The following is a 27,506-nucleotide window of genomic DNA, read 5'->3' on the forward strand; positions in this document are numbered from 1 at the left end:
ATCATCTAAAATTCATTAATAAATCGTAAGTGCATCATAATATATTAACCAAAAAACTTCAAAAATCTAAATCATCAAATTCATCATCAAGCAACAAGATTATAATAATCAAACAACAAGATTATAATAACAGACTTGATTCTAAATCCTACTAATAAAAATAAACTGCAACAACATTATAAGACAAGAATTCTTTTTCTAATCACAGGCCTCAGCAACACATTAAGACACCAAGCAAAGCCATGCAGATTGTAGGGCTAGCACAGACGGATGATCATTGATCCATATACAATAAATGATATATCGTAATTCACATGGCACAAAACCAACTCTTAAATACTCACAGTTTTTGAAGAAGCAAACTAGCATAGAAGATGAAAAACACTAGAACAGAGAGAGACGAACAGAACCAGAGAGTTTCAAACGTGAAAAAAGGCCTCTGCACTACTCCAGAAAGAATTTCAAGGAATGGTAAGAAAAAGAACTCACATGCAGATTGTAAGGCTTTTTTTAAAACATTAAAAAAGGCTTTTGTTTGTTATCGGGCTTTAAATTTTATCGGGCTTGAGTTATATATAGTGAAGCGTGTAATACCAAAACGCACAGGTGCTCGCCTTTCTGCAACGGTGCTCTTGGGCCGAGGCGCACCTCAGACGCGCGCTTGATTAATGTCGTTCGCCTAGGTCATAACCTAGGCGCAACAGGTGCGCCTTGCGCAGCCAGCGCTCGTCTTTCATAAAAATGTGATGAATCATTCGAAACTACAAAGTTTTTCTTAATTGATACAATCTATGTTTTATGCTCAAGATCATGCTTTTTACAGTAAGTTATTTTTTAAAATAAAATGATGTTTGGTAGATTACTTTGTTGCTATATTTGGTCCAAGATTATGGTATCTTATACCAAACACATAGCTATATGTTAGAGTTAGGTTTTGAACTTGTGGTTAGACTCAAGTTTATGAACTTAAAATGATCTCAGAGCTTAAACTCATCGTTATGAGTTTGGATGTCCTTGAGGCTCAACTTCTACAATCTTTTAAACTTCATACTTCAATTGTTCAATTTTGAGAGTGAAGAGGTACGTTAGATGCTTTAAATCGACTGCTTTAAGTTTTTTAGAGTTGTATACATTAATTTGGACAATCTTCACTATTTGATTTAACTTTTGAGTTCCGTGAAATTGCGGTAAGAAATTTAGAGAAAATTAAATTTTTGGATAGCATGTATTTTTAATATTTGTTTTTTTATGTTATTAAATTTTAGTTGTAATTTTATATTTTTAAATTATTTTTATAATTTTAATAGATTTTTTTAATCGAAAAATATTGATATAGTACAACGCATCAGTCTCGTGACGAGTTCATATAAACTTTGTTAAAATAAAATACAAATTGAAATTCCAACTACAGAGAAACCAAAAAAATAATAATTTTACCAGTTATTTTCTCCGCTACGCATCCCATCGGTTCGCACATACATTGCAAATCAATTTCCCAAACCCCCCATTTGAGCTTCTCGAAAGCAGATTTTTCACGAGCTAAGATTTGATCGAAGGAAGGAAGGGGGGAAAATGCCGAAGAAAATGGGAATTAACAGCAAATCAGAGGCGTCCAGGGCACGAAAAAGCGTAATCGAATCCGAACGCAAAGATCGTGAAACCCGTGAGAAAGAAGATCAGTACTGGCGTGAAGCCGAGGGAGCCAAGTCGCGAGCCGCTAAGAAGCGTGAAGAGGAAGCCGAGAAGAAAGCGGAGGCAGTCGCTAAGAAAGCGGAGGCTCGCCGATTGGCCGAGCAGGAGGAGAAGGAACTCGATAAAAGCCTGAGGAAGCCGGATAAGAAGGCCAATCGTGTTTCCATCCCCGTCCCTAAAGTGACGGAGTTGGAGTTGAGCAAGCGTAGGGAAGAGGAGCAGGCGGCTATCCAGCGGCGTGCAGAGGAGGAAAAGAAAAAGCAGAGCCGCTTAGCCGATGAGGAGGAGTACGAGAGGATGGTACTTGTTGCCAACACCAATCGTGATGATACAATCATAGAGGCTAGGACTGTGGAAGATGCGATTGCCCAGATGACTCTGGCGGAAAGCTTACCTGTGGATAAGCATCCTGAGAAGAGGCTCAAAGCTTCTTTTAAGGTACCATTTTAAAATCTTTGTTGGTTTCGATTAAGATTGTTCGGTGGTTTAATTGCTTGATTTGAGGTCTTATGTAGTTTAGTAGCTATTGATTTCTATGCTGAAGCCACTCAGACGGGTTGGATAGTGTCTCTACCTGTTAATTCATTTTGAATTGTTTCGCGACACCTTTTGACCTTTTTGTATGTGGAACTATAGCAATATTTTTCATTTGCATGATGTTAGAATCAAATTTTTCCAAAAGATAAGAGTTAATTTTATGATTCACACGCCCAGATTTAGCATTAATGTCCAAGATGTACGAGTTCAAATTGATTTGAGTATTGGCCGATCATACAAGGTATTGTACACTAGGGAATTGGGTGCTCCTCATATCATATTAGAAATGAAAAGTTCCAAATTGCCAGTTCATGGGAGATCATGTGTGACTTATATAAACCAACTTATTTAGTTTAAACTGATTTGAGAATATGATATTCCTTCCTCGAGCAAGGAGTGATTGACTCAAAACCTCCTTTTCTTTTCTATTGTGGTCTTAGTCATTCTCATGTGGAAGTTTTTCCTTTTGCCTCTTTTTTTTTGAAATTTTCCTTCAATTGGTAAAGGTTATTTGGAAATTTGGAAGGAAGGGAAAGTTTTATTTTAACAGAGGCTTATTTTTTATTTTTGTTGTAACCGTGTATGTTTAACTCCACAAACAATTCCTGATTTACTTTTTTGCTGATTTCTTTTGTTTTTTTATAATTTCTTTCTACATAATAATATAAGCGTTCATCCTTCGGCGTTTCTTGTTGACATGTTTATATATGTATAATTCTTTTGTGAATTTTTATGGTTTTAGGCTTTTGAAGAAGCTGAGCTTCCAGGGTTGAAGGAAGAGAAACCGGGTTTAACACACACTCAATACAAAGACATGATCTGGAAACTATGGAAAAAGTCTCCAGACAACCCCCTTAACCAGGTGAAAGATGGTTTATTGACTTGAGATAATATCCCCTTTGACTTTTAAGCTCCAAGAAACATCATATTAGAAAAAACATTTTTTCAAACAAAGAGCAGTTAGATCAATGTTCTGATTCAATGATAAATCTTGAGGTGAGTTTGAGAGGTTACACACTTAGCATCAGTGATAAAATCTGATGGAATAATGTATCTGTAACTAATGAGACAACTAAACGATTAAAAACAAAAACTTCATTTCCATTAGTCCGAGTTTGCTATATTTTTCACGCTAATGTATGCATGCTGCCCGTCACTTTTGGAAACCTTTAACAAGAGGTGTCTGAACCATACGCTTTTGAATGGTATCAAACCTAAATGATCCGGTGCACTCGAGACTCTGAAGCGGCGATTAATTATTTACCAAGTAATTGGGGGCAAAAGACCTGGTTTGACAACAAACACCTAATCATTAGTAAAGAAAATGCAGTACAATTCAATAAGATGGCTGGTTTGAGTTTATTGTTGTCTTCTACATTACAATTTTTTTCACGCTTGATATACTTTTAGCTACACAGAGAGTTTTCTGGTTGCATTTGGTCAAAATTCATTCTTGGGATGGACTCTCAACCGAGATATTATATTTTCTTTAATTTGTATGTATAGATTGCCGAGCGGGACTGATGACAGAGAAACGTGTTAGTTTCTCGAGACTTGCAAAATATGCTTTATTCGGCGAAATATCAGCCTCAGTGCGCGATGTGCAGTTTAGCTTGGTTTTAGTAAGTTCAAATAAGAATGTCCATCCTATGTAAGTCGCATAAATGTTAAACTATTTCTATTTGGATATATCATAATGGTTGTTGAACTCTACATTTGACTTTATTATATATAGAGTTTTACTTTGTGTATGATGCCTGAATGATTTAGTCTTTCTTGAGAGTCGCGGTGTTTGAGTTTAGCTGTTGGAATGATATTATCTTGACAGTCGATCCGATGATTATAGTGTTGTTACATTATCTATCATGTACTGAGATATGAACTCTTAAATACATGGTTGATGTACTATTCTAAAAGTAATATCTTATCAACCAGATTCCCAGATATATGTCAAATTCAGGAAAAAAAATTTGTCATAATATTGTCTAATATTTTGGGCATCAAGTTAAATTGACTAATTCAATCAATTCAATTTATGTACAGTTTCTTTAAAAAAATCACACTTCATTTATGTTGTCTCAACCGATTAGATTCTGAAGTAAGATGAAATGAAATTTTTATTATTATTATTTTTATAAAATCATAATAAACAGCAGATTGTACACAATTCACAAAACGGGATTGAATGCCAACAATCTAAATCTGACCTCGATAATAACACATGTTCTAGCAGAAAAATTTCTGCACTTGCAAATGGTTTAAGTAAAAACTTGTATGAGACGGTTTCACTGGTCGTATTATGTGATATGTATATTTTATTTGGGTAATTCATGAAAAAATATTACTTTTATATTAAGATTATTACTTTTTATTGTGAATATAGGTAGGGTTGATCCGTCTCACAGATAAATATTCATGAGATCGTTTCACAAAAGATCTACTAAACCGTTTAACATATCTTGTTATATGATTTAGATTTATAACTAGTGTATTATATAATTTTTTTCTAAAAAAATATTTTTATCTTCATATGAGACATATGTCACAAATCTCGACCGTACAACTGAAGATTATGATTTGTAAGAGAATATTTATGTTAATATATAGTTAACATGTAGGCTTTTTATTATTTATCAATCAAATAAAATGTTTACTCATCTCCATTAACTGATCTTTATAAGGAGTTGGATTATTTATTTTCCTTAGAAAATCATTATAAAAATTCAAAACATAAAATTGATAATCTAAATCAGATCAAACCAAAATTCAAGATTTAAATTGATTTTAAATAATTCATGATTTGTTTTAATTTGAAAATTTACAAAATCTATTACGAATCAAATCGCAGTTCATATCACAAAATTAGTCTTTGGCCATCTGAAATTAATGAAAGGTGCAGTAAATTGGAGGACAGGGAGGAGTCGAAACGGCCACGAAACACGGCTGGCGGCGTTAAGAGGAAAAAGAAAATCATCAAATCGTGTATCCCCTTGCCGTGAACCGCAATGATTTGTTGTACCTTCAGTCATCTCTCTTTCTTCTTTTTCATAAATAAATTTAATTTAATTTAATTTAATTAATTTAATGCCACTAAATTCATCCCCTAAACAAAAAATCCACTTTAAATGTGATTTATATCATTACCAAAATTCTAATCTTCTAGCATTGCATATTCTACTTTCTTTTCATATCATATATTTGCAAGTCTTGATAATTGCAAGTATATTTAATTTATTTATCCAGACAAATTTGTAATAACATTTGACTACGTTGCATCCAATTTTTTTTTTTTTTATATATTTACAACTTAACTAAGGTTGATTAGACTACCATAAAAATAAGATCGTAAATTAATCAAATCGATTTGATAAAAGCTAAAACTTTATAATATTTAGTTCGTTAGCTTGTAAATATATTTATCTTCAGGATTATGAATCATCTCTCCGATAAAATTCAAGCTCAATTGAATCATGGCAAAATCTTATGAGAGACGGTCTTACCGTTCGTATTTTGTGATACGAGTATCTTATTTGGGTCATTCATGAAAAAATATTACTTTTTATGTTAATAGTATTAATTTTTATTGTGAATATCAGTAGGATTTATTTGTCTCACAAATAAAAATTCGTGAAATCATATTACAAAAAACTTACTCTTGAATTATATATAAATTAATCTCAAACATTCCAAAAGTCGACTGAAATTTTTTTGAAACCCTCCACAACAGCATGAACAAAAATCCCTGATAAGAGCATCCACAATGCAAGGGTGTTATAATACTCACCAACTCATCAAAAAGCATGGGGTCCACTGCCACATACTCATTATAACAACATATCTCTTTTACCCACGTTCCTTTTAACATTCGAACTCATTATTTATGGGTCTCACTGCCACATACTCATTATAACAACATATTTCTTTTACCAACATTTTTTTTAACATTCAAATTCATTAATTAAATATTTAAAATAAAAAATAAAAAAATAAAATATATACAACGATTTACAGATGAAAATCAAAAAAAAATATTTTTTTTAAAAAAATCGGAAAGTCAAAATTTAAAAACAAAATTTGAATGAAATTTTAAATTTTTTTTTTGTAAAAAAACCGAAAATTCAAAATTTGAAAACAAAATTAAAATAATTCAAAATACCCCAGTGGAGCCCGCGTGTCAGCAAATCAGCGACAGATTTTTAGCGATGGGTTTTTCAAAACCGTCGCTAATTGTCCAATTATTTTAAAAAAATAATCTGACAGAGAGACGTTCAAACAATTGAACGCTCATCTTCTTCACGTCCACTCACAATGGAAAAGGAGTGTTTCACACTCTATCGTAGATGCTCTGAGTTCCAAGTGACAAATTGGAAATTGGAAAAGTGGGACGCATCTATTCAATTTATGGCATGGAAATTAAATGAAGTTATTTATGATTATGCCTATTGTAGGTGCTAGTATGTAATAAGTCTGCTGCATTTATTATGATATGATATGATATGTAAATCATCATTATATTATATATACAAAATATATATGTATATTAAGCTTAAAAAACGTAATAGCAAGTAGCTGGACGATGTGATAAGTGATGCACATTTAAATAATTAATAATAGTAAACAAAAAATATGTGTGAGATGATTTCATGAGTAGTATTTTATGAGACGAATCTTTTATTTGGATTATCCATGAAAAAATATTATTTTTATGCTAATAGTATTATTTTTTTATTGTAAATATCGATAGGATTGATCGTCTCATAAATAAAAATTCGTGAAACCGTCTCAAAAAAAATCTACTCTCATAATAAATAAATGCACACACATGAAAATGTAACGTCATGAGTGGTAGACAAGTAGTAGGTAAGTCATTAATTTACTTGAAAATAAAAAAATATAAATTTATTAATACTTTTTAAATTAATTTGTATTTTTTATTTTCAAGTAATCGATTATCTTGTAAAAACATAATGAAATTTTTGTATAACATAGATTCACTATTTGACAGTAATCGCATAATATTGACATAAAATCTAGTCTAAAACATGAAGTTTCAGAAAATAATAAGAAAATTATAGTTTAGATTATAAAAATGTAGTAATATAATATATACTAGTAGAAGATACATCGTTTGTGAAATAATAATCACGATATATATAAATCAAATGATAATATGAATATGAATTTGACAGTATATTTTAAATTGATACGACGATAGAAAAAATTCAATACAAAATAGTTTTCAATTAAGAAGAGTTTTATCCAATGTAAAATAATAGTTTTTTTCTACATAAAACATTAAGTAAATTGAGAAAAAGTTTTTATTAGGACACTTGATTAAAAAATATATTTTAGTGTGACCAAAATAGTGAGAATCACATCTTTTGTATGATAGAATAGATACACACATACATGAGTGAGAAGAATGAGTTTCGCATATATACGTATTTTCTTATATTTAATGAAATTGAAATTTAATTTTTCTGTATGTTATTATTTTTGTATTTTATAAGATATGTAATAGTCAAATATAATAAATTCAAGGAAGACAAATACAAAAAATGGGAGCAACATTCAATTTTGTTTATTTTTACAATAAAAAGTAATAATTTTGACATAAAAATTAATATTTTTTCATGAGTGACTCAAATATAAAATATGTCTCAAAAAATTGACTCATGAGATCGTATCACATAAGTTTTTAAATTAGGTCTTTTGTGAGACGGTCTTGCGAATCTCTATCTGTGAGACTAGTCAACCATGCCGATATTCACAATAAAAAGTAATACTCTTAGCATAAAAATAATATTTTTTCGTGGATGACCCAAATAACAGATCATCACACAAGTTTTTAGGCAAATTTTTAGATATATATATACATATTTATCATAGATCAACTAAATAAATTATTTTTACCTCGTATCATTCAATGAAATACTTTTCTCAATAAGTTTTTAATTTTTTTAAAAATAAAATTATAATATACAATCTTATCTAAATTTAAACAATCAAACCGCACAAAAACTTCAATAAAATCACCAATTCATCCGTAAAAGTAAACCGACCCGAATGGTTTGATATAATAAAAAAATAAATAAACTGTGTGAAGAATAAAGTTACACGTAGATGAGGGGAGTGTCGGCGTATGATCAAAATGATTGCGTTTGCATTAAATTTTGTATCAGAGCCTCTGCGTTTGAAATTTGACTCACTCTCCACCTCTAAATTAATTTATTTTATATCTATGTATTTTTTAAAAAAATGTATATAATTCGGTCAAACAGATATTAAAAAAAACCGATACCAAATTTATCTTTATAAATTGTAATAATGATTTCATAATATAAATCAAAATAATTGTAAATATTTATCAAACTTTTATTTTTTTAAAAAAAATAAACGATTCAAACACGTAACACGTTCATCGAATAATCGTAGATTATAATTCGATAGCCTCTCCTAAATAAATTTTAAACTTTTTGCATGCCGTTCCCTCCGCGTTTCATTTATAAAATTTGAAGAAATTTATAAATATTAAATTTTAAAAATGATTACGTGAAATTTGTAAAATAAACAAGTTAATAAAAAAAATTCACACTTTCTTATTAGGCATCGGGTATTAGATTTCGATTTAATGTGAATGTTGGGGTAAGGTAGTTTTTTTAGTAGATCACGATCAAATATAATTTTATATATAATATAATATAGGTCCATCCGATAATAATATTTTTACGTAAAAATTAATATTTTGTCATAAATAAATCAAGTTAAATAGAAATTTTTTGTCAAAAAATTTTTTATGAGACGATTTCATTTTAATTTATATATATATATATATATATATATATATATATATATAGGTATCTTGTGAGATGATATCACGAATTTTTATCTGTGAGACATGTCGACCATACCGATATTCACAATAAAAAATAATACTCTTAGTACAAAAATTAATATTTTTTCATGGACGATCCAAATAAGAGATTCGTCTCATAAAATACGATCCGTGAGACCGTCTCAAACAAAATTTTTCACACAAATTTTTTTGAGTATATATATATATACAGAGACGGATGTATTCTAGGGCTGTACTGGGCTGTAGCCCAGCCCACTTTTTTAATAATTTAGCGACGGAACCGTCGCTAATATTTGCGACGGTTTTAGTAAAACCGCCGCTGATCTGGATCGGCGACGGTTTTAATTGCACCGTCGCTACTAGTGACGGTTTATTCAAACAGTCGCTAATAGCGACTGTTTTTTGAAAAACCGTCGCTATTGTTTCAAAAACCATCGTACATCAATGTCTTAGTCCAATCAAGTCTCGTCCATTTACAAGGATGAGACCAAATTTATCCTCTGATCCGCCCCACCTCAATTCTACAAAATTTCTCTCCCAAATCCCAAGCCCTTTAGCGACAGAATAGAATTGCGGACTCCCGAAGAAATCGAATTGCTCATCGGCAAGGCAACAATCCAGGTAAGAATCGGCTATACATTTTTTATTTTGTTTTTTATAGCTTCTCTGTGTGTGATTTGTGGTTTCTTGATTGTTTGTTGTTGAGTTGTTGAGTGACTATTACTTGTTTATTTGGTTAGTAATTATTTTATTCTTGTTTAGGATAATAAATTGAACTATTTCATAATGGAATATCAATCTGCTGCAAAGAAAGGAAAAACATTGATATCCTCTTTCTTTAAGAAGAGAGATCGTCAAGCTACTGAAGATACTTCAATTCCTACGGTCCTTACAATGCAACATCAATCCAGTGAAAGTCTTCTATTTCCCAATATCCAAATTCCTTCATGTTCCTCTGCTAGAGACGATCATCATTCTTCGTCTACTTTTATTGAACGAGATCCAGGAAAAAGAAAACAGATATGTGAATATCATGTTAATGTACGAGATGAGATAAGACGTTCATATCTAAATATGGGACCTTATCAACCAGATATGTTGGAGTATCCAGGTACAAAATTTGGAAGCCAGAATCGTCGTTTTCAGAAAAAATGGTTTCAGAAATTTTATTGGTTGGAGTATTCGCCTTCAACAAATAAGGCATATTGTTTCTATTGTTTTCTTTTTTATGAATGATGTTAATTCATCTAATATCTCGGCATTGGTCAGTGAAGGATTTGACAATTGGAAAAGGGTAAACCAAGGAAAAACATGTGTTTTTCTTGCACATATTGGTTCTGCAGCTTCTTCACCTCATACTATGTGTGAGAGAAGGGCTGAAAATTTGATGAGGCCCTCACAACATATTGATAAAGTGATGCATGCACAATCTAAAGAGGAAAAAGAGAAAAATCGTCTACGTTTGAGCACATCAATTGTAGCTGTTCGTTGGCTAGCACTTCAAGGTTGTGCTTTTAGAGGTAACGATGAATCTCTATCTTCATCTAATCGTGGAAATTTTCTTGAATTGGTGAAGGCTTTGGCAAAAATAAATATAGAAATTGATGAAGTTGTGCTTGAGAATGTTCCAAAAAATGCCCAATATATCGCTCCAGAAATTCAGAAAGAGATTTTACATATTATGGCCAATAGAGTACGACAGATGGTTCGTGAAGAAGTTGGAGATAAATACTTCTGTATTCTTGTTGATGAAGCCCGAGATATATCTAAACGAGAGCAAATGGCCATTATATTGAGGTTTGTGAACAATCATGGGATTTTGACATAAAGATTTTTTGCCATCAAAAGTGTTAGTGACACAACCTCAATGAATTTGAAAAATGAGATATCAAATGTTCTTGTTCATCATGATCTCCATATTAAGAAAATCAGAGGCCAAGGATATGATGGTGCTGGCAATATGCGTGGAGCGTGGAATGGACTTCAAGCATTATTTCTCAAAGATTGTCCCTATGCATACCATGTCCACTGTTTTGCACATCGTTTACAACTGACATTGGTTTCTGCAGCTAAGGATGTTAGTGTTATTTGGGAATTCTTTTATCATTTGGACAATATTGTTAATATTGTCACTTCTTCTACTAAGCGCATTGCTGAATTACATACTGCACAGAGAAATGAAATTGAGTATATGTTGTCAATTGGAGAACGTGATTCTGGAAGTGGTGCAAACCAGATTGGTAATTTGCAACGAGCAGGAGCTACTCGTTGGAGTTCTCACTATGATTCGGTAAAAAGCTTGATAGGTATGTACACTGCAACTTGCAAAGTTTTTGAAGTTCTCAGTGATTATTCTCGAAATGGAAGAGTTAAGGCTGAAATTCGGAGGATTTACAGAAACATGGCAAGCTTTGAATTTATGTTTATTTTGCACTTAATGCATAAAATAATGAGAACAACAGATACTCTTTGTCAAATTCTTCAAAGAAAATCTCAAGACATTTTGACTGCTATCACATTTGTCACTACTACCAAAACTTTCCTTCAAGAATTTAGAGAATGTGGGTGGAATGAATTTCTCCAGGAAGTTAAAGTTTTTTGCTCAAGAAATGAAATTGATGTACCTGACCTTGATTGTCTATATAAGATTGGACGTTCCTGTCGGCAAACTACAATAGCACATCATTACCACTTTGAATGTTTTTAATGCAGCAATAGATTTCATTTTGATGGAGTTAAATACTCGGTTCAATGAGTCATCGGTGGAACTTCTTTCTCTTAGTACAGCTTTAGATCCTAAAAATTCATTTGACTCATTTAACAGTGATAATATTTGCAAGCTTGCGAAGAAGTTTTATCCTGGAGATTTCATAGATCAAGAAATTGTTGCTTTGGAGTATGAATTGATACATTATAAACTTGATGTGATGCAGAATTTAAAGGTTTCTACACTTGTTGAGTTGTGTCAGCAATTGACCGAGAGTGGACGGTCAAGTGTTTATGTTATGTTGACTAGATTGATTCATCTTGTTTTGACATTACCTGTGTCTACTGCCACTACTGAGCGGACTTTTTCAGCAATGAAGCATGTGAAGACGGCACTTCGCAATAAAATGGAGGATGACTTTCTTGCCGATTGTTTGACACTCTATATTGAACGAGATTTAGCTAAACATATTGATTTAAATTCTATTATTGATGAATTTTATGTTTTAAAATCTCGTAGGGCACAACTTCGTTGAACGATATAATGTAATTTTTTTTAATAATATATAACTTATCATATTGACTTCAAGCCTCCCCCAACTTTTATTCCTGGATCCGTACCTGTATATATATATATATATATATATATATATATATAAATGCGAGACTTGATTCTAGTCTTATCTTCTCTGTTGCGGGGATGTACTATTCCTTTTGATTCAGATGTATGCATGGAGGTTGAGAGCGACATCGGAATTTAGAAAAAAAAATGATTTTGCGCAGCGTCAATCGTATAATAATAACAATCAAAATATGGCATCAGATATGTAACATAAGGTTTAAATTATTAAAATTGAATTCTTATTATTAGTTATAATTTTAAATAAAACGAAGAATTTTATACCTTTTTTAATATAATATATATATTTTTTAATTCATTTGCCAATCTCGTCCCACTTTCCTGATTTTGTGGCAATTACTATATATTCCTGAACAGATGTATATTTAATTTTTCGGTCATTCTCAAGTCTCATCCCATTAATTAAAGGTGTCTATTCTTCTAATTGAATTTCAAAAATAATATCATTCTCAAGTCTCATCCCATTAATTAAAGGTGTCTATTCTTCTAATTGAATTTCAAAAATAATACCAGAGCAAACAGTATTTTACAATTTGATTGAGCTCGAGTTGTGTTCATTTTAGTATTTTTACATGACAAAATATAATTTTAGAAATTACCATTGACCATATTTTGTAATCTTATTTACTGGTTAATTTACCGTTTTACTTTATTAATTATATATTTTTTTCAAATTTTAATATATTTTTCATAAGATTATGTCAATAATATTTGTCGTCACAACTTTATCCATTTTTTTTATGAAACGTCATGATGTACTATCAAAATTCTTATAGGAAAAACAAAAATAGAAGAAATATTAATCAATAGACAGAAATCATAAATTAACAGACACCAACCAAAAAAATATAATTTTCCCAAGTCTTTTCGTCTTATTAATTATTTATGAAGTGAAAAAGATGCTTGAATTAGTAATTTGGGAATATATACTAATGGGCTGTTATTTTTCATTTCGTATTATTATTTTTATTTTATTATTATTATTATTATTAATAAATTATATTATACTATATATGCATATTTGTAATTGTAATTATAACTATTTTGTTTTCTAAATGTTATTTCCAAGAAATGACTATATATATATAGTTGCTGGTGTGTTCGTACAAGAACTAGGCCAAATGTTCAACCCAACGCTCAATGTCAAAAATATAGTCAATTATTAACGCTGAGGAGAAACAAAAATTAGCTAAAGACAACGTTTTCAACGCTAAACAAGAAATAAGCGATGGAAGAGAACCATGCAAAATCACGATTCAAAAGGGTTTGTGTATTTTGTGGAAGTAGTTCCGGGAAGCGGGAGTGCTACACCGAAGCAGCGCTGGAGCTAGGGCAACAGCTGGTACTAGAATAATTACTTCACATGTTTATTTTTAGCTCTATACTTGGCTGCTGATATATATCTCTGGATGAATTGTGATTACCAAGAAAGTTAAATTTTTTTTGGCGTGAAGGTGGCTAAAAGGTTGGATCTTGTGTATGGCGGAGGAAGTATTGGGCTAATGGGTTTGGTTTCCCAAGCTGTTCACCGCGGTGGAGGTCATGTTCTTGGGTACTTGCTCATGCATTTACTATTCAGTTGATTTCTTAACTGTTTATCCATCGTGCCTCCCTAATCTTGGGAGTTTGTTACCAAAATGCAGGATTATACCGAAACCATTGGTTGGCAAAGAGGTAAATAAGTTTTGGTCAATTAGTAGTTATGATTTATATGCAAAATAATATTTTGAGGGTGGGCGAAATTTTGAGATATCCTGGGTTATGGTGATGCAGAAAGCAGGTGAGACTGTAGGGGAAGTGAGAATGGTGGCTGATATGCACCAAAGGAAGGCCGAGATGGCCCGCCATTCTGATTGCTTTATTGCTTTGCCAGGTTCTGGTGAACAACATTAGCTCGTTCATTTGTCTTGTACTGTCCTTACATGCATGATGACTGAATTTGGCAAGATTTCACCTCAATGATCTCCTGGGAATGGTTCTTTTTTAGTCCAATCTCATGTGGGCCTGCTGTGTGCAGGTGGCTATGGGACTTTGGAGGAGTTGTTGGAGGTCATTACATGGGCTCAGCTAGGCATCCATGATAAGCCTGTAGGTTTTATTTCTTGATTTTTTCTTGGAATGTGAAATCACGCTATTAATCAAACACAATTTGGTAATTTCATGGTCAGGTGGGTTTGCTTAATGTTGATGGCTACTACAACTATCTTCTCACTTTCATCGACAAAGCAGTGGATGATGGCTTCATAAAGCCTTCTCAGCGTCACATCTTTGTGTCTGCACCAGACGCCAAAAGCCTCATTCAGAAACTGGAGGTCGGTTGATAATTACTTCTAGCTTTTCTTTGCTCACATGCTTGTAATATGTAATAGTTTCAGCACCAGAACCTTAAATTTTTCAACCAAACAAGGCAAAGATCAGAAAGGGGTTTTGAAATTTAAATTGCTGTTTCTGAATGGACATGTGTGTAGGAGTACGTGGCTGTTGAAGATGAAGTGGTGATGAGGTTAAATTGGGAGCTCGAACAGTCACCGCAAGTGGGGCTCGTTGCATTGCAACACCCTGGAATCTCTCTGGTGTGAAAAAATATCGGAAGTCCAGAAGGGGGCAAAATTAAGAATTTTAATGTTCTTTTTATCTGAAAAAAAATATATACAGCTGCGTACTCTATATGATTACTCATCCAACCATGTTTTTCTTAGCGGAAGGAATCGCTTCTTATTGCATCTTTTGTGTTGTATTCAATGTGGTTTTTACCTCTGAATATATAATATTATGTTTTACCTGATTATTGGATACAACTTCCTTTAAAATTCATGATTATCTACGCGAATGATCATCTGCCAGGTCTGTCTGGCTTTGCTTGCCTTGGATTTCAGCCAATTTCTCCAAGGTAACTAATTGTTTGTGGTGTATATCTCCCTTACTTAGTTTGGTGAGATATGGGAAAATTCCAGTTTTCCCATCCTAACATGTTCCTCTCACATGCTAGTTCCTAACCTCCCGACTGATTGTATAAACTTGTCAACATACTCACATGCTAGTGACAACATCTCATGACACCCATTCTACCCTTTCCACGTGTCGTTTCGTCGTATCATCGTATCCGTATACATATTACATTCAATGTACCATGAATAGCCGCATAGCCCACCAGTTGTGCGGCTTGGTTGAATATGAATATCAGGTCTCATGGTGTATATATAATACACTCCATGCATGAATAAATATGATGAATGGGCCTGGTTTATGCAATGTTTCTCATATGTTCTGTCTTCTACTGTTTATTCGATATTGACAAAGGTTTTTGATGGAATATTTTACGAGATTCGTTGTTAAAATTTGTGTGTATGTCAGCAATAGGATTTAACAGAATTTAAAAATGGATATTGAAAACCAAATAAATCATTTATTTATTTTGAGTACCATGTTTTTAGTTAATATTGCGTAGTATAACATCATAATTGTTAAAGAAACGATACAAATTGAAATCCATTATTTCAATTTTCCATAGTGTCCCCTTGACTTTTGTTCATGGTATGTGTGATATGTTACAAGTACTGAAGCAATTTTTCAAATTAAATGAAATAGGAATTCTTCCAAGTTATTAGAATCTAAATAATGAAATAAAAAATAAATAAATAAATAATGTAAAACTTGTTAAAATTAAAAAAAAATTCAGCGAAATGGCTAAATAGAGATCGACGATTATTAGATTTTGTTTAGTTTGGTTGAAAAAAGATTGTTTAAATAAAAAAAATATTGTGATTGTTAAAATATTTAAAATAACAATATTTTTGATTTAATTGATTAAATTAAAGATTAGATGTTAATTACAATGATTTGTAAAAATGAGACAAATATGATTTTTTTTACATCGGGGATATTTGTGTGCGATTTATATAAAAAAATAGAGGATATATTAACCTATTTACATATTTCACAAGGTTTTATGTCTTTTAAAATTTAAAATTTTCACATACATATGATATAATCCAGGGTTATTAATCTAATGATTATTATTAGGGATGTAATCGAGTCGAACCGAATTTTTAAATGTTTGAGCTTGGTTTGTTTATAATCGAGCCGAACGCGAGTTTTATTTAATGAATATATTCATGGTTCACGAGCTTATTCAAGTTTTTATCAAGTTTAAACAAACTCAATACATATGAATTGTACATTTAACAATTCACTAAATTCATTAAAAAAATAATTTATACATTTAGAAAAAAATATAATATTTTTATTAAAATTTGTCAATTTATTATAATAAATAAATTTAATAGATTTTTCAATATATTTCATAATTAATGTGTTAAATCAATAAATTAAATATCAAAATTTTTTTTTTCATATAAGATATTACTTATGAATTTACTAACGAACATGTTCACAAGCTAACGAGCCGAATATTGTAGAGCTTGAACTTTGTTCGTTTATCTTAACGAGCCTCATTAAACGAGCTTTTATCGAATCGAGCTTCGAATAGCTCACAAACGGTCTGGTTCATTTACATCCCTAATGATTACACATGAGACTTTGGCAAATATTTAAAAATTGGAAAAAAAAAAAAAAACACGAGGTTTGCTACATTTAATGTTCCAGTCCAACACGAGGAAATATATGTCATTCCAATTCCTAAAAATCTGAAAATTAGAATCTTCCATCCAACTTCCAAGTATATTTCAAGGTCGCTGGCACGTAGTTTCAAAGTAAAAGAAAATTGAAATAGATGGCATCACTAAAGAGAAAATTAAATAGACTAGAAAATCACGCAAATAGATATAAGTTGATGGAGTAGTTATTTCTAGATTTCTTTAGATATAATATAAGGAAAACAAATAAGGTTTTGATTATGAATTTTTTTTTCATTTATATGATTTGTCTGAGTTTGGTTTTTATCCATAATCTTAAGTTGTTTTTTGATTTTGATATTTTTTTTCGAAATCAATAAAGCCAACTATTATTACTTATTTGACATCCATATTCTCTTATGTGACTCATATGAATATAATAAAAAGTATGTTGCATATATTAAAATCTACTTAAGAAAAATAAAAAAAATTGGAGGGTTGTTTTGTAATATTTTTTTCTTTTATTTTTGTGTGTAAACTGAATTTTATTTCGATCATATAAGTTATATAAGAGAGAATCAATATGAGATAAATAATATTTGTTAGTGATTTCGAACAATAAAATGATTGAAATCAAAATACAATCTAAATTATTAGTTGAAAACCAAATACTGAGAAGTTGCATAAAGAAAAAAACAAATAAGTTACATGATCAAAATCTTAACTTTTCCTATAATATAATATGAAAATGCTTCGAAAATTAATCTTACGTAAAAATCTTTTAGATAATTTTTTTTTTCCAATAAGAAATCTTTTAGATATTTGACTTTAAGTTGGTGTGATTTTTTCATTGTTAAGTTACAACGAAATCATGATTTTATTATATAATATGAATATTTTTTATTTTGTTCTCAATCAATTCATAATCTTATTGTATTATATTGCACTTTTTTTTCTTGTAATTTTAATTCCGTTTCAACATAATGATAACGTGATATCGAACACGTCAACAATGTCTGTCACGGTAACAATCTAATGAAAAACGACTAAAATAGAAAAAAAAAACATAAATTAGTAGATAAGGACAGTAAATTATTCGACAACAACACAAAAAACGTAAATTACATGATCATAATTATAGTTTTACTTCCATGCTACATACAAGATACAGACATGAGTGAACACCGTATGATTGTTTTATCAACTCAGAGAATAAAATACATGAAAAAAATATTTAATTAAATTTATATTAAAATTATAATATGCATGCACGTAAGGGGAAACTAAAATATATTATAGTATCGTAAATCTAAATAAAATAAAAATTTAATATTAGTTTTGGAAATATGTCTAAAAGGGAAGCTGTGAAGAAATTCAAAGGAAAGAAACAGGTGTGTGTGTGTGGGACTTTGTGTGGGAGAAGGAAGACTTCCAAGTCAAGTCACTCGAATTCTCCTGACTCTGCTGTTTTCATTCCAATTCCAAACACAATGATGCGCAGAATACGCGGTTTTACCATTGAACCAGGAACAAAAAATTAATTCTTTTTATTTGATTATTATTAAATAAAACATGCCTTTTTAAATTTTAATTTTCCATCTGTATGTATAATTTTCTTTACCCGACACCAAAATTAATTACTATAAATCTCTTAATAATATTAATTAATAATTCATTTATATGATACATCATTGTGAGAAGAGCATATTATATAGATATATTCCATATATTTGGGACAAAAACTTGTCTGAAACGGTCTCACGAGTCGTATTTTGTGAGACAGATATCTTATTGTGGTCATACATGAAAAAATATTACTTTTTATGCTAAGAATATTACTTTTTATTGTGAATATCGGTATGGTTGACCCGTCTCACATATAATGATTCGTGAGATCGTTTCACAAGAGGTATACCGAATTTTCGGTATCGGTATGGAAAAATTTCATACCGATATTTTCGGTACGGTACCCACCCCTAATCATGTTCCGTGATAACTATAAATATAAGATTGCTTGTGAAACTTGTCTTTCTCACCTCTACACCTTAATTCAAACCACAAACTTTTTTGACTAGGAACTTTCCAGATGAACACCTCATACCACCGCTCTGTCTGTGTATTTGAGATTTTTTTTTTTTTTTTGTTAAAGTGGATTTGAAATGAAGTCATTTGCATTTATTCTTTTAAATTTCTCGCTCGAATCAAATTATTCAATTCAAGAAAAAATGGAGATGAATTTGACATCCATTGTTTAGGGTTGAATTTTACAAATCTACCACTTTAATTATTTTTCCACACTATTTTCTTATCAGAAAAATAATCCAAGGGTATTGTTATTTTTGGCTATTTTTCATTAAGAGTGATAACGAAATTCAATAAGTTGTTTCCAAGTCATTCGACATATGTAAAGTTCAATTTCCATTAAGAAAGTGATAATTATAAGAGCAAGGGATTTTCTTGCATGACTAATTCAAAGATTGACGCAGTTCCGAAATATCCACAGGTCTTTCTAATTACATTCACTGATTATATATATTTGTTTTTTTAAAACGTCTGTAACAAATTCGTTCAAAAATGTATTGAAAGATAATCAAACTCATCATTATTGGTGAAATGCTTATGCCCCTGTTTCACTTAGGGGTGATCATTCGGTCAGTTCGGTTACCGTCCGAATCGAATTATTCATAACTGAACCGAAATATTTATTCATAACCGAACCGACCGAATTAATTTTAATAACCGATGAAAAACGAACCGAACTAAAATTGGTTAATTCGGTCGGTGACCGAATTAACTGATTAGCTTTAAAAAAATTGTGATTTAACTTTAATAATACATGTAATTTTTCTTGAACACTACAGTCTACACAAATGCATAAAAATATAAAATAACATAAATCACAAATGTATAAATTTTGTTTGAATACAATTAATACATATTTTTTTTATTAAATAACATAACATGAGCGGACATCGTCTCTACCGGTGGCGAGATATGGGTGGACGGCGGATGAATTCAAGAGTGGAGAATTGAGAAGTTAGAACAAAAAAACTAAGACGATTAGAATCACGGTTGATTTTAAAATTAAAAATTTAAATATATATAAAAATTGATAAATTATAAAAATTTATCAAATAATAGTGTTTATTATATCGTTTAACGAATTAACCGATTTCAAAATTTTGAAAATGGTAACCGAATCGAATTAATCGATATAACCGAACCGAAAAAACCAGGAAAAGACGACCCACATTAACAAAAAAATGTGTTCAGATATATCGAATTTAATTGAGAGCTTTTATTGATTCAGAAACTAAAGTGCTAGGGGTCAAGAACGAGGAACAGTAGTCTAAAAACCGCGTGAATTTAGTCTTCACGTGAGTCTCTTTCGGTTTCACAACACTCATCGTTATTTATATATATATATATAGACACACACACACACACTAGGAAGAAGCCATACTTCACAGAAAAATATCCTGCGCAAGTAGTAGTAGCAATATATATATACATGAAAACATAAGAATGGATGAATCAAGATTCGAGCTGGAGTTGCCGGGGTTCAGGTTTCACCCCACTGAGGAAGAGTTGCTCAATTTTTACCTCAAAACCAGGGTGATTGGCAAGAAACTGCGGGGGGATATCATCGGAATCTTGAACATCTACAATCATCATCCCCGGGAGTTGCCAGGTTATATATGTATATAAATTAAACAACCTGTTTCTTTTAAGTTTTAACACAGAAGAAGAACAAGAAATTATTTGATCGATGAAATATGGACAGGGCTAGCGAAAATTGGTGAGAGAGAATGGTACTTCTTCGTGCCTAGGGACAAGAAACACGGGAGTGGAGGCAGGCCTAACCGTACCACCGAGTTTGGCTTCTGGAAGGCAACCGGGTCGGACCGCAAAATACTGAGCCTATCGGATCCCAAGAAGATACTGGGATTCAGGAAAACCCTGGTGTTCTATGAGGGCAGAGCTCCGCGAGGAAGAAAGACTGATTGGATCATGAACGAATATCGGTTACCGGATACATTCTCTCATCAGTCCCCACTTCCACAAAAGGTAAGAAAAGACATCTCTCTCCTTGATTAATAGTGCTATATCTTATGAATTTGGTTAATATTCTGAGTTGGTTTTCTTGCTCGATGTTTCTAATGCAGGACATAGTATTGTGTAAAGTATACAGAAAGGCGACCTCCCTGAAGGCGCTGGAGCAGATGGCTGCAATGGAAGAACCAGCCATGGACTCCATCTCGTCCTGCGACCAAATCGATGAGCAGGTCAAGAACCAAAGTATTGACATGGGATTCAAGAAAGAATATGGACATGACACAACATTTCTAGTAGAGGAGGCGGCAAGTATGGATTATACAGCAGGATCAGGGAGAGCTTGTAGCAAGTTGAATTTACCTAATGGGCTTGAGAATTTGGTGGATCTGCAGTTGCCTAAACTGGACATGGACTGGACTCAAGACTCTTTCTGGGCACAATTGAGAAGTCCTTGGCTTGATAACTTCGCAAATTTCTTGCCACTGTGCTAATCGTAAACTACCATTATATGTATATATATCAATACATATATAATATTATGTGTATATTCATATCTTAGGCTTCAATTCGGGTCTGGACAGTAAGTAATCGAGTTCGGATGTCGGCACGATTTTTGTGTTTTATAATCTGAGAATATTGAGTAGAGGCCCTTACTATCATGATGTAAAGAACAATATATATGACCTGCTAACATGCAAAATAATAGTGGAGGGAGTACTTTGAGTTATTTGTGTTTTTTTTTTTTTGGCAGTGTCAATGACTCGTTCTTTATCATTATTTATTAAGTGTGTTGCGAATAATAATAAAAAAGAACACAAAGATTTGTGTTGTTCAGTCAAAAAACTTACATCAACAGATCATATTCAGATATCATAAAATAAATCCACTAAATATAAAATATTGTCATAAAAGACTTATCTAAACTAATTCTTGAGTCAAGAGATTCATATAATTTATCAACGTCAAGGAAGAGCATTCAAAATTCTCATCAGAATATATTCATCTCACAACAAAGTCAGAAATCAATTTTCTAAACTTCAAAGCTCAAACATTTAAAATGTATTATTTTTATCTCAAGAAAAAGAATTTTTACACGGCACGAAGTATTTCAAATCTTATAGAATCAAGTGCCTTGCTGAAAACATCAACAATTTGCTTTTCTATCGTGATATGCTCTAGAACGACCGTTTTTCCAGTCAAATGTTGAATAAGCTTTTAAAGATGAACTAGCCATATACTCGTTTAGATCATATTTTTTATCTCATATTTTTCAAATGATCGACTGACACAGATAATTTCTATTTTTATGAGTTGATCTAGATATTTGAAAATTTACATTCTTGAATAATTTAGTACACTTGGCTGCAAATTTTTGAGTCAATGATTGCTCTTTGGTGCTTTCTTTCAAGAATAATATCCTTGAGGCGGAGGTGTTTTCGTCAAATCCGAGCCCAATCCGATCACCGGTTTGCCTCTGCAAAGATAAAACATGATCTAGATTTATGGTTCCCACATTAAACAAATTAATCTCGTTCTTGTAACTGATGAAGTTCATTCAACGAGTCATTCAATTTATTTTGACTTTTTGTAGGAAAAAATTAATGCTCAAGTGCCAGTTTTTTTTTAATTTTTCTTTCTAACACCAGATTATTGGCGTAAAGACACAACGGTACATAAACCCCTCAATAAAAGAGAGACATGAAAGTTCAAATACATATTAAAACAAAACCCGACCCATTGAAATAATAATAATAAGAAAATGTTGGCATAATGTCTTATTTAGTATTTAAATTTTAATTTAGAAAATTTGGTTAATTAATTTATAATTATTGAAATAATTGCTTTACTTAATTATTTGTGTGATAACTTAATTAAAATAATTATTTTCCAATAAATTAATTACTTGAAATTAATATCTAAAACAATTCTATTAATTTGTTATTAAATGGTATTAAAAAAAAGTAATTTTCAACTTATAAAACTTACAATTCTCCAAGAAACTTGAGCTTTACTAAACGCTTAGCAACACTCCACAAGTCCTCTCTATATGCAGAATTCGTTCATAAATAAAATGAATAATCCATTCATAAACAAAAACATACATTATCACAAGATATACAACTAATTCCTGGCATTTGCAAGTGCTCTGCAGTTCAAATATGCGAAGAATTACTGCAACAACATATGGGGCGACTTAAGTACTTTTATAATTGTGCCAAAAATACAAAAGCTACCTTCTAACCCCCAAAAAATATACATACTTTAATGGAAGAATGATGATCATCCTCTACCACCTGCTTTTTGCCTCTTTTCTTCGAGTCCAGCAGCCTCCTTTAACATGTCGGCAGCATCCTGGTGCATATCCAGTTTGGCAAGGGCAACCGACTGCATGTAGAAAGCTGTAGCCCAGTCTGGATGCACAATCTGTGCTTGCATTGCATCTCGAAGGGCCACATCAGCTTGATCACACATCAGATAACATAAACTACGCCGTGCATACACTGTTGGTGAAACCATAGTTCCTACGACGATAAACTGCGTATTCGATAAGAAAATAAACCATGATGAGGGCATGTGATGTAAAGAAACAACACTTTGTTTACCCTCGAACAAACCACTCAGAAAAGTATCAATTGCTTGATTTCTGAGATGCTGGAACCTCTCTTATCATAGATGCAAAAGAGGGCGACATCTGAAATTTTTCTTTTTAAACTTGTTTTCACTTGTCAAATTTTGCTTTGCCTCTCTAGTTAAGGCAGTAAGAGGGACTTGAGCAACAAATGAGAAGGAGCACCACATGGTTTTCATTTCTTTACATTTTCTCTCCATTAATCCGGGATGTTAAATGAATTGCGTTAAGTTAAATTATATATGCAAGCAATTACTCATTCACATCCCATAACAGCAGGAAATAATGAAAGCCCAAACCTGTGAATAACAATCAATAGCAGTCTTAAAGTCCTTGTCACGGAATGCATAATCTCCGTGCTTTCTAGCATCCAACATATCTCTCATCTGCTGGGTCCATTCTTGAAAAGACAACTGCAGGATTATGGAAAAATGGCATTTAAACATAGAAACTAAAATTAGAGGGATGTGCACGAGCATCAACAATTATGAGACATGATACCTCGTTTGTTCCTTCATCATCCCGATAGTGGGTGGTCACCAGTATCTGGTGTATTGCTGTGAGGTCCATCCGAGAACAGGCCTCACCCATTGGTGAAAGAGGTCGTTGAGGTGTTGCGGGTGCTTCTATGTGCTTCGAAATTCCAAGCATGACATAAGAGGGAACCTGAAGCCATTAAATTGCATCAAGTCACTTTCAAATTTCTGAGACAATGTCTAACGAGCGTAGCTTCATGCAACATCTGAAACAAAGTATTCATAGGGAAAAGAGGCATGCTATTTGTATACGAGAAACATTTTATTGCTCTTAAACCTTAAGCAAGGATGGCTAGTCATTGAGATGACTTAAATTGTACTAAACTCTGTGAGGTTGAAAGGAAGAAATTTTTTCAGCATACAAAAGGCTACAAAGCGATAACTATATGACGGATTCTTGATGTCTTTTATTTTAGAGGTGCCTGATTCGTAATTTAAAAATAAAAAAAGATTCCCTCAAGTATAATAATAATAGTAGTACCAAATGGAAAGATAAGGAATAGAATTAAGATTCATACGTCCGATTTTGTCTGTAGTGGAGAAAGAGTAGAAACAAGATCCTTTACATTAGGCCTTTCCCTAGGTTCATATTGCAAACAACGAGAAGCAAGACCAACAACTATCGTAGCTTCTTCTGTAGAAAACCTTCCCTCCAAATGAGAATCCATCAGTAGAATGATGTTTTTACCCCGTATCATATCAAGAGCCTGCACATAATTCGTGTTTAACAAACCAATCCAGAAATATCATAATTCATACATATGGAGGGACCAGCCATTAACATCACCTTTTATAATGTGATTCAGTTAGATTTTTATGTGTGACAAAGTAATTTAATGTACCATGTCGCCCATTTAAAATAAAAGCTACTCACGTGACTTGGAGGAATGTGCTTTCCACTTAGCAGATCCAAGAGTACAGTGCCAAAGCTGTATATGACACTTTGTGGTGTTACCCTTCCTATGATACAAACAAATAGAGTTATGCATGGAAAATGGAAGCTAGCAGTTGCTTGCTCATGACTAACAGCCTGACACATCAACAATAATATTAACGAAACCATAGTAATAATGAGTCATGAGAATGGAAATATCACAAGTTTTAATTTTCTCTCTCTTTTGGGATATATGATGTCTTTTCATAGAGTTTTAAAAAGTAAGTTGTCATTGCAGAAGCTATATATAACAGGAAACATAAATCAACGTCCATTAGAATCAAATATGCTATTACGTCGGTTATAATACAGGTCGGAAGATGCTCAAGTGGTACGAGAAGGATTAATAGATTCAAGTGCCAAATTAAATCATTGAGCTAAAGAAATGGAAGATCAAACACAATAATATAATACAGGTTGGAAGATGCTCAAGTGGTACGAGAAGGACTAATAGATTCAGACCTACAAATGTTCCCACACAAAATTAAGAGTTTCCCGCAATAGCACATCAAGCACAAATTTATGCAACTGAAATTACCATTTTTCAGGTATTCCGGGGGAGTGTAGGCAAGATTTGTGCTATAACTTTTTCCATCCTGACTGTTTTTCATCAAGCCAAAACATGAAAGCCTAGGATCACCATCCTGCAAAGTCCACTCATATTTCCATCCTTCAAGGTCTAAAGAAAACAATGATAGCACAAGAATACACTAGTACAAACAATAATAACAAACCAGAGATAAGACAATACCCCATCGAAGAGAACCCTGTATGCATTGAGGTCGTGATACAACGGATGACCTTCATTGCTACAGTATCCCAATGCTTCAGCTATATAGAGTGCTACTCTCAAGCGCATGGTCCATTCAATGGTCTGACTCTCCCCTATAAAATTTAATGGGATAATAACATGACTCAAAATTGTCACGATGGATAGGTATATATTTATAGGTAATGCAGCTAGCCCGCAATCTCGATTATCACAACCACCACCTACCAAAAATCATATTCTTCTAAATATCAACTTTAGGTCCCAATTGATAATTATCACTTCAGGACAAGATTGCGTAGAATAATATGAACTCATCGAGAGGGCATGATAACAAATTTAGCGATGCTTAAAGCAAAAATCTCAGAAATGCAAGAAACAAGGATAACATACAATGAAATAAATGCTTAGCAAGTGTATCATTGGGCATGTATTCTGCAACCAGCAACCTCTCATCACCATCACAGCAATATCCTATTAAATTCGCCAGCCTTTGGTTCCTCAATATGCCGACTCTCCATGCTTCCTCCTACAACACAAAACAATCCATGGCATAACTCAACTATTTCAACATCCCTCCGTTGTTACAGTAGCGCATAGAATTCCACCAAATTAGATACACACACAGAGTATCATAAAATCACAATACCGCAAACTGTTTCGGATCCAACCAAGCCATCTTAGGAAACTTCTTGACGGCGATCAACCGGCCGTTCTGGAGGCGGCCTTTGTAAACAATATTCGGGGCTTTTTCACCACTTTCTGAGACAATAAAATCGGGGCTGAAGTTATTTGTTGCAGACTTGAGGTCCGCAAAGGAGAACTCGGAAAAGGATGGAACCCCAGTGGCAGCTACCCCCGAGTCGGGTCCCGCGGGCTGGTGTGGACCGGTAGAAGTTGGAGCTGGGCCGTGCGCCTTGACCTTATCGTTCCCCAGCTGCGCCTCATCTTGAGAAAACTTTGAAGCTAGGCAGCCCATTGCACAAACACTCCGCAACACTATTCAAATACCCTCTTCTACTTCTCTGCTCGATGTATAATCAATCGCCCTCTCCCTTTCAGGTCTCAAGACTATGATTATAAAAGAAAAGAGCCCAACAATACATACAGTTTTGAGAATAATTTGGAACAGCTATATATATATAAATAAAAAAGGTATCTTTCTTTCCCTGTTTGTTCTTGAAATGTAGTATAATACTTGGTAACAAATGATCAAAAACTTAATCTTCACACTTTTTCATCAACATTTAACTTTGTTACATGCAGTTAAATGGATTGTTGAGCCGCGTGCGTACATTGTCGCAGTTGTCAACTTAAATCACTCGAACAAACAGTACGAGGGATCATATATCTATTAATATATACATACATGTTGAAGGTTGTCGGTATGTATTTATTAATTGTGGAAGAATCGATGATTTGATTCGGAGGAGTTTCAGGATGGTTTAGCTGTGGAATATCGAACTTTACACATTAAATAAATGGCAAAGGATTCTCGGTGACGTGATTAGTCCATTCTTTTCTTCTTCTGAGTGAGTTAATTATTATAATGAATTGTATGCTATTTTTATATGAAT

The 27,506-nt window shown here is 32.4% G+C and overlaps 6 protein-coding genes across 8 annotated transcripts; 5 read left to right on the forward strand and 1 right to left on the reverse strand.

Moving 5' to 3' along the window:
* The first annotated feature begins 1,422 nt into the window (after nucleotides 1–1,422).
* Nucleotides 1,423–3,980, forward strand: LOC142505757 (uncharacterized). The gene is made up of 3 exons (XM_075618865.1): nucleotides 1,423–2,130; nucleotides 2,972–3,091; nucleotides 3,736–3,980. The coding sequence occupies exons 1-3, from the start codon at nucleotides 1,573–1,575 to the stop codon at nucleotides 3,751–3,753; spliced, it is 696 nt and encodes a 231-aa protein (XP_075474980.1). The 5' UTR covers nucleotides 1,423–1,572; the 3' UTR covers nucleotides 3,754–3,980.
* Nucleotides 3,981–10,313: 6,333 nt separating this feature from the next.
* LOC142506046 (uncharacterized) lies at nucleotides 10,314–10,913 on the forward strand. The gene has a single exon (XM_075619183.1). It carries the CDS (start codon nucleotides 10,314–10,316, stop codon nucleotides 10,911–10,913), a length of 600 nt encoding a protein of 199 aa, XP_075475298.1.
* A 39-nt stretch (nucleotides 10,914–10,952) lies between these two features.
* LOC142506047 (uncharacterized) lies at nucleotides 10,953–12,552 on the forward strand. The gene is made up of 3 exons (XM_075619184.1): nucleotides 10,953–11,745; nucleotides 11,798–12,223; nucleotides 12,515–12,552. The coding sequence occupies exons 1-3, from the start codon at nucleotides 10,953–10,955 to the stop codon at nucleotides 12,550–12,552; spliced, it is 1,257 nt and encodes a 418-aa protein (XP_075475299.1).
* A 1,033-nt stretch (nucleotides 12,553–13,585) lies between these two features.
* Nucleotides 13,586–15,203, forward strand: LOC142505871 (cytokinin riboside 5'-monophosphate phosphoribohydrolase LOG5-like). The gene is made up of 7 exons (XM_075619002.1): nucleotides 13,586–13,773; nucleotides 13,886–13,983; nucleotides 14,075–14,105; nucleotides 14,205–14,304; nucleotides 14,449–14,519; nucleotides 14,600–14,743; nucleotides 14,900–15,203. Exons 1-7 carry the CDS (start codon nucleotides 13,660–13,662, stop codon nucleotides 15,008–15,010), a joined length of 669 nt encoding a protein of 222 aa, XP_075475117.1. The 5' UTR covers nucleotides 13,586–13,659; the 3' UTR covers nucleotides 15,011–15,203.
* Nucleotides 15,204–20,456: 5,253 nt separating this feature from the next.
* LOC142505870 (NAC domain-containing protein 6-like) lies at nucleotides 20,457–21,788 on the forward strand. Its single transcript, XM_075619001.1, has 3 exons — nucleotides 20,457–20,696; nucleotides 20,790–21,073; nucleotides 21,172–21,788. The coding sequence occupies exons 1-3, from the start codon at nucleotides 20,531–20,533 to the stop codon at nucleotides 21,550–21,552; spliced, it is 831 nt and encodes a 276-aa protein (XP_075475116.1). The 5' UTR covers nucleotides 20,457–20,530; the 3' UTR covers nucleotides 21,553–21,788.
* Nucleotides 21,789–23,124: 1,336 nt separating this feature from the next.
* LOC142505561 (serine/threonine-protein kinase BSK1-like) lies at nucleotides 23,125–27,243 on the reverse strand. Of its 3 annotated transcripts, XR_012804452.1 has the most exons (10): nucleotides 26,579–27,236; nucleotides 26,323–26,458; nucleotides 25,912–26,045; nucleotides 25,699–25,804; nucleotides 25,101–25,186; nucleotides 24,745–24,933; nucleotides 24,192–24,356; nucleotides 23,990–24,103; nucleotides 23,256–23,596; nucleotides 23,125–23,207 (listed from the first exon to the last, which is right to left on the reverse strand). XR_012804452.1 is itself a non-coding variant. In XM_075618598.1 (9 exons), the coding sequence occupies exons 1-9, from the start codon at nucleotides 26,906–26,908 to the stop codon at nucleotides 23,533–23,535; spliced, it is 1,311 nt and encodes a 436-aa protein (XP_075474713.1). In that variant the 5' UTR covers nucleotides 26,909–27,243; the 3' UTR covers nucleotides 23,125–23,532. The 3 variants fall into 3 exon arrangements, 2 of the variants coding, with proteins under 2 accessions (XP_075474713.1, XP_075474712.1); XM_075618598.1 differs by having other exon boundaries at nucleotides 23,125–23,583; nucleotides 26,579–27,243; XM_075618597.1 differs by having other exon boundaries at nucleotides 23,125–23,596; nucleotides 26,579–27,235.
* Nucleotides 27,244–27,506: the final 263 nt, after the last annotated feature.

This window comes from Primulina tabacum, chromosome 10 (genome assembly GCF_025594145.1).
Source record: "Primulina tabacum isolate GXHZ01 chromosome 10, ASM2559414v2, whole genome shotgun sequence".
In the NCBI taxonomy this organism is placed as follows: Eukaryota; Viridiplantae; Streptophyta; class Magnoliopsida; order Lamiales; family Gesneriaceae; genus Primulina; species Primulina tabacum.